General features: G+C 39.4%; 1 protein-coding gene across 1 annotated transcript; it reads right to left on the bottom strand.

Annotated features, from left to right (window-relative positions):
* Positions 1 to 885: 885 nt before the first annotated feature.
* LOC110137409 (olfactory receptor 7A10-like) lies at positions 886 to 1,854 on the bottom strand. The gene has a single exon (XM_020893714.2). It carries the CDS (start codon positions 1,852 to 1,854, stop codon positions 886 to 888), a length of 969 nt encoding a protein of 322 aa, XP_020749373.2.
* Positions 1,855 to 7,531: the final 5,677 nt, after the last annotated feature.

Here is a 7,531-nt window from a genome sequence, read left to right on the forward strand (position 1 = left end):
AGTAGATGTACACCTTGAAAAGAAACTTCATGCATGAAATACAGAGTATAATTTAAAATATGTTTCATCATAATGTTATGTCTGACTCTAAGGCAATATTAAGTCAAGCTACTCAACTTTCTGTTTCAGTGTAGATGCCATTAGAATAAATGCATTTGATATTCAGTTATTTCAGTGACAATGGTAGACACTGTGTACTAGACCCTGGAAAAGAGTACAATATCTTAATAAAGAGAATAAAAACCAATGACAAGAAAAAAAACTAGTAGGTTAAGTCTACATTATCAAGAAGACAAGGTAAGATAGTTTTATATATAGAGGGCTTCCCCGTGGCTCAGACAGTAAAGGGTCTGCCTGCAATACAGGAGACACAGGGTTCAACCCCTGGGTTGGGAAGATGCTCTGGAGAAGGAAATGGCAACCCATTCCAGTATTCTTGCCTGGAGAATCCCATGGACAGAGGAGCCTGTCAAGCTACGTCCACGGGGTCGCAAGGAGTCAGACACTGTTCTTATTTTTTTTTTTAATATTGGTGGTTGGGAATAAATTAGAGAAAACAGAAAGAAAATAGAGAGAAATATGTTAGATATCAGAGAGAGAAGAAAGTCAATCAAGTAAATGACTAAATTGTACACAGAAGTTAAAAAAAATAAAAATTTCAAGGACTTTCCTGGTGGACCAGGGGTTAAGACTTCTCATTCCCAGGGCAAGGGTTCGATCCCTGGTCAGGGAACTGGATCCCACAAGCTGCAACAAAGATCTCGCATGACTCAACAAAAACATGGTACAGTAAAAAAGTTTTCAGAAAATAAATAGAGTAAGTTTTACTTGTGCAGATTGATTGAAGAATTATAACTTCTGACACTGAGACTTTGAGCCCCGAAATCATAGGCAACTCTTCAGCCCTGTGACCACTGTCCCTTTTATAACTGCCATCCCCAGGAATCTTTTCAGAGCCCCCTTTATGTCTTTATTCCTCAGACTGTAGATGAAGGGGTTCAGCATGGGCGTGACCACGGCATACATCACTGAAGCTTTTGCACCTGAGTGTGATCTGTGGGTAGCAGCTGAGCTAAGGTACACTCCTAGGCTTGTACAAAAAAATAAAGAGACAATTGAGAGGTGAGACACGCAGGTGGAAAATGCTGCTTGCTTCCCCTGAGCTGATGAGATCCCACGTATGGAGGAAACGATCTTCGAGTATGAGAAAAGGATAGCAGCCAGGGGACCGCCAGCCAGCAGCACAGCTGCAAAATACATCACTACGTTGTTAAGAAAGGTGTCACAGCAGGCAAGTTGGACCATCTGATTGAGTTCACAGAAAAAGTGGGGGATTTCCACGTCTGTGCAGAAGGACAGTCGCACCACCATTAGGCTTTGTAACAATGAATGCAAGACACTTATAATCCAGGTCACCAGAAGCAGGAGTCCACACAGTCGGGGGTTCATGATAACCATGTAATGCAGGGGATGGCAGATGGCCACAAACCTGTCATAGGCCATCACGGTCAAAAGATAGATGTCCAACCCCGAAAAGAATAGGAAAAAGTACATCTGGGTGATGCAACCTGCATAGGTTATGACTTTGCTCTGTGTCTGGATGTTCACCAGCATCTTGGGGACGGTAGTGGTGGTAAAACAGATATCTGCAAAGGACAGGTTGGAGAGGAAGAAGTACATGGGTGTGTGGAGGTGGGAGTCATAGACAGTGGCCAGGATGATGAGCAGATTTCCAAACACAGTGATCAGGTACATGGAGAGGAAAATCACAAATATGAATGTCTGTAATTCTGGTTCCTTTGAAAACCCCAGAAGAATAAATTCTGAAACTCCTGTAAGATTCCATGGTTCCATGTGATGAAGGGGACTAATAGAGAAGAGGACAATAACATGTCTCATTTTCACATAACTGGCAGTACTCGCTGGGTTGCAAGGTCACAATATATATTTGCACTCAAGAAGTTAATTTTGATATTTTGTGTATGGGTTTGTCTTCTTTAGAGGGTCTCCCATTTCACCCCTGATTAGGAATTTTGGTCACATATCAGCAATTTCCCCAAGAAGTCATGCATTCTACTGCTTTATGGAGAGTATCTTTCATGCACTTGAGGAGTACCTATCGAGTGCCCACCACAATGCAGGTGCTATCTAGGCAATAAGTACAAGGTGCTGGAAAAAACAAAGCCCCGACAATCCAATGATGGGGAAAGAACAGAAGCAAACAAAATAGTTTATGAGGACCTCCCTGGTGGTCCAGTGGTTATGACTCCACACTCCCAACGGAGAGGACCCAGGTTTGATCCCCGGTCAGGGAACTAGATACCACCTGTCTCATCAAAGAGTTCACATGTGAGCATGTTCAGTCGTGCCTGACTCTTTTGCAACCCCATGGAGTGTAGCCCTCCAGGCTCCTCTGTCTATGGAGTTTTCCAGGCAAGAATACTGGAGTGGGTTGCCATTTCCTACTGTAGGGTTTACATGCTGAAACTAAAAAACCCCACAAGTCACAGGGAAGACAAGCTCCCATGTGCAGCAACTAAGACCCAGCACAGTCAAATATATCTTTTTTAGAAAAGAAACTAAATGGATTCTTTTCTGGAGGTTATAAAAGGAACCCAGTCCTGCAGACATCTGGATTTTAGCCCACTGAGACCCATTTCAGGCTTCTGAACTGCAGAACTGTAAGAGCATAAACTGGTTTCTTTTCAGCCAATAAGTGGTCTTTTGTGATAGTGGCAATAAGAATATCATAGAGACATTGATTCAATAAAATTTTTTTAGGGAAATGAGTTTAAGCCTATCAAGTAATTCATTTAGTTTCCCTTGAGTAAGGGCAATCTATATTGAAAATTCAGGTTAAGTAGAAAAAAAAATTTAAATCAAGTTGGATATATTCCACTCTGTCAGCTGGCACAGTAAATCTCTCATTGCATAAATGTAACTGTGGTTTTCACTGTGGGACTTTTCCGGCACTGAAATATGAAAGCAACATATTATTAAAATTAAGATTACCCATCTTACTTTAAATCTATTTCAGCTTTCTTTTATTTCATATTAATTCAACTGTTCATTCTTTTTATTTCTATCATTTTCAATTTTCATATTACCCTTTAACATATAAGATGGACTAGAAGATACATATCTGTGTGGGTATATATGTGCATATTCTTGAAAAAAATATATACACACATGTGCACAGATATAACCTTTGCCCTTGAATATTTTCTTTATACTAAAAATAAATTACCACACATTTCATCATTCTTCACAGCATCTATATGAAGTTATATTTAGTATCCCACATTATCTTCAGAAAGAAGGAAACTAAGGCTCAGGAAGCTAAATTTTTTTAATTTAACAATTATTTTTAAATTTGTTGACAATTACATAATAAAGTAGTTAAAATTCATGTGCACTGTCTTAAGTTAAACACAAATGGAAGCAAGCAATATGTACCTTGATTTTTGTATAGCTCCGTTAATTCATCAAATGCACACTTTAAATATGCAGTTTACTTTGTGCAATTATACAGTTGTATGCAATTTTTAATATATAAAATTTATAATATATTATTATTTATACAATTATACTATAATAATTTAGATAAAAAAGAAAACTGCATGGTGCATAGCTAAGGGTAGTATATGGAGCACATGTAGCTCATTTTCACTTTATAAGGTGGAAAATATCTCTTTTAACTAGATAGAAAGTCAAGTGCTATATATAGATAGAAGCAATGGAATTAATTTTAATTAATTCACATAATAAACTCATTTCTCTGTAAATAGAAGATTAACCTAAATATAAGAATGTAGTAAAATGATAATAAATTGGAAGAGCATTCAGCCACACGCGCATGGGTGAGCCTTAGATACAGTGTAGAGACTGCTGACTACAGACTCAGAGCACAGAGGAGATTACAGCATATAATCTCATTTGATAATAAAGGTATTATGATATCCTATTTGATATAAGATGACTTGTACATGATCACTTAGTGCAGGGAGTGGCACATGACCAACAAGTGGTCATTGATCATCACGGTCAGAAGAAAGACATCCAATGCTACAAAGTATATGTAAAAATACACATGGCTGATGCACCTTTCATAGGTTATAACTTTTCTCTGTGTGTTCACTAGCATCTTTGGAATTGTGGTAGTGACAAAACAGATGGCTACAAGGGGCAGATTAGAGACGCAGAAGTATGTGGGTATGTGGAGGTGGGAGTCTGAACTGATGGATGGGGTGTTAAGCAAATTTCCGAACACAGTGATTATGTACATGGAGGAAAAAAAGCTCAAATGTGAGGGACTGCAGTTCTGGTTCTTTTGACATTCCCAGAAGAAAACTTGAAAATTGTGTAACATTGCCTGGTACCATATGGTGGTGGTGACTACCAAGAAAAAAAATTATGACTACTAATACATTGCTAATACATTTGAATTGCTACTATTTATATTAGGCAGTCAAGAAATCAACATGTATATTTGTACAGATCTCATCCTCTTTTAAGGGCTTCCTGGATGGCTCAGCAGGTAAAGAATCTGCCTGCAATGCAGGAGACAGGAGACACGAGTTCAGTCCCTGGGTTGGGAAGATTTCCTGGAGGAGGAAATGGCAACCTACTCCAGTATACTTGCCTGGAGAATCTCCATGGACAGAGGAGCCGGGCGGGCTACAGTCCATGAGGTTGCAAAGAGTCGGATGTGACTGAGCAACTAAGCAAGCACGCCTGAATGCTCTTCAAGGGATCTCCCATGACTTCTACGACAAGCGATTCCTACCCCATACTCAGATTTTCCCCAAAGAGGTCATATATTGCAAAGTTTAATGAGAAAAGCTTTCATGAATTTGAGAAATAAATGCTGAGTACCGACAATCCTCTAGGCAAAAGGTATAAGGCACTAAGAGAAAAATTCCCTAGAATATAATGATGGTGAAAAATATAAGTAAGTAAATATTATATATCATGTCAGATGGTGACAGGTACTATCATCTGTCAAGAAGAAAAAAAAGAGTAGATATAAAAATAGTGGAAAGGGTATTATTTTTTATTAGGAACTCAAAAAGTCCTGCAAATAAAAATAGAAAATTCAAGGAAGACCGAATACAAGACATAAGGTTCTCTGGGGTAAATGGTTGCCCTATGAGGACAAGAGGGGCTTCCCTGGTGGCTCAGATGTTAAAGACCCTGCCGGCAATGCCGGAGAGCAGGGGTTCAGTCCCTGGGGTTCCCCCTGGAGGAGGAAATGGCAACCCGCTCCAGTATTCTTGCCTGGAGAATCCCATGGACAGAGGGCTACAGTCCATGGGGTTAAAAAGTCAGGCATGACTGAGCTACTAACGCTTTCACAAGGGGAAGAGACTTAGCAAAGACTCTGAAAAAGGGGCTTGTTTCAGACATCCAAAACTCAAAATGGGGCCAGTGTGCTGAGAGGAAACAAGAGGGAATGTGATGGAAGATATTGTCAGAGGATGTGGACAAACCAGCTGACTTTTCTGCTGCAGTGAAACTTCAGGACACAGGCCATCCCTGTGGATGAGGGATGAGGCCATCCCTCATACTTCATCAATTTGTTTCCAAGGAATCCTGTGGGTAATGATGATGCTCTTATTTTCATCTGTTGGTTAACATTCTGGCATCTGTACTAAAGGTCAGATTTTGGAGCTTATGGCCTGGGGACCACTGCCCTGAGAACTGCTCATGCCCCACAAAATACAAGGGCACACACGCAACCAACATACAACACATACACACACCGAGTGCATTACCATTTTATGATTTCCTGGGGTCATGTTACTACCAGGATCTTCTCACCAGTGTCACAATGATTAGGAGATAAATGATACAAGGGAAGCTGTGGACATCTGACTATTTTTCCCCTAAAGAACATAGAAACAGTAACCCAATTCCAGTTGGAAAGCTAACATGGACATGGGTTTCCATATTTATATGACCAGCTTGTGTTTCATATTTAAGGAAACCAAAAAAGCATTTCAAAAACAGAGAGAGGGAAAAGACAAAGACATATGAAAGGAAATAGATCCAAAATTCTCAGGAGATTTCTGAGAGATTGTGACAGGGAGAAAGCTTCTTTGGTTCTGGCAGCATTCCCATCCCAGTATAGCCCCTTGACACCCAGAATAACTACTAAAGCAGCAAAAAAAAAAAAAAAAAGAAAAAGAAAATTTATCCTCCAGGGAAAGGAATGATACCTCACAATGTTGAGACACGTTGTTGATTGAACATACCCCTAGAAAAATGAACAAAGGGAATCAACCCTCAATTTACAGCAGAAAATTACAGCATACAATATTAGGGATTGTAAAAGATGAAATGGCAAGAGACTGTCTAAGTAGTATTAAATGCAAAACTTTCAGAATCATGAAACCACCTATAGAATATCGGATCTACTATGTATTAGCTGTTGGTCTATGGAGAGCCAAACAAATCATTTAAAATGTTAGTGAAAGTGAAGTGAAAGTCGCTCAGTCGTGTCTGACTCTTTGCGACCCCATGGACTATATAGTTCATGGAATTCTCCAGAATACTGGAGTGGGTAGCTATTCCCTTTTCCAGGCGATCTTCCTGACCCATGAATCTTTACTCAAATGATGGGGATAGCGGTGTCTATGTCTGAGGTGGTCAACTGATTTAGTCAACATATGTAAAAAGTTTAGTGTAGTTCCTTCCTGTGGATGAAGATGATGATGCAATGAGGCCAAACTTTTTATTCTACCTCTCAAATGTATCCATCACTTCCACAACTAGGTAATAAAACAATTGTAAAGTAAGGCCCTTTAGCATACTCCCTTTTCATATTAAATATAATTTTTTCCATGTGAATATTCAACATGCTACCAATGCAAAATGTTCATCTTAAGAATGCTGTTGCAAAGTTATATTGACTTCTTGTGGTCTGGGATTTTTAATAAATACATAACATGCTCAAATACACCCCATAGTAAATATTTTTAAATGTTTTCAGTTCACTGCATAGGCCTCCACGGCTAATACTCTATTTGCTACTCCTCTTCAATACAAAATGCTTCAGATATAATTTTATTGGAACCATTTTACACCTTTGTTCCCTTCTTTATTCTCCTCTGAAAGGACTTGCATCGCCATCATTTAATTGTTGCAATGATTCTTGTATTTCTGAGTTCAAAGGACACTTCTTCTAATGTACTAAATAAATTAATGATCCATTAATCAGTCTACCTAGCAAATAATCTCTAGGCTCTGGGCTAGTTTAGTTTTTCTCTCAGTTGACCTCGGGTGGAAATTCTCCACTTCCCTCCTCTTTGAATCTTTCCTGAAGTACCTACCAAGCTCCCAGACTCACCTGAATGGGGTATCTGAGAGGAAGGGCTCCGTGTGGAACTCTTAATTCTTCTCTGGATGGTTAGTGAAGGAGACTGAGGCTCTGTTACCACAGAGGACATCAGAAAGAAGTGAAACATCAGTTTCCGAGCCAGACTTAGGAATCTAAAATCAACAACCATGCCCTCTCCAGCTTAAGGGTGCC

Source organism: Odocoileus virginianus, chromosome 33 (genome assembly GCF_023699985.2).
Source record: "Odocoileus virginianus isolate 20LAN1187 ecotype Illinois chromosome 33, Ovbor_1.2, whole genome shotgun sequence".
Classification (NCBI taxonomy): Eukaryota; Metazoa; Chordata; class Mammalia; order Artiodactyla; family Cervidae; genus Odocoileus; species Odocoileus virginianus.

What these genes read in the sequence shown, in the direction of transcription:
- LOC110137409 (XM_020893714.2), bottom strand. Translation starts at nt 1,854, where the DNA reads ATGGAACCATGGAATCTTACAGGAGTTTCAGAATTTATTCTTCTGGGG.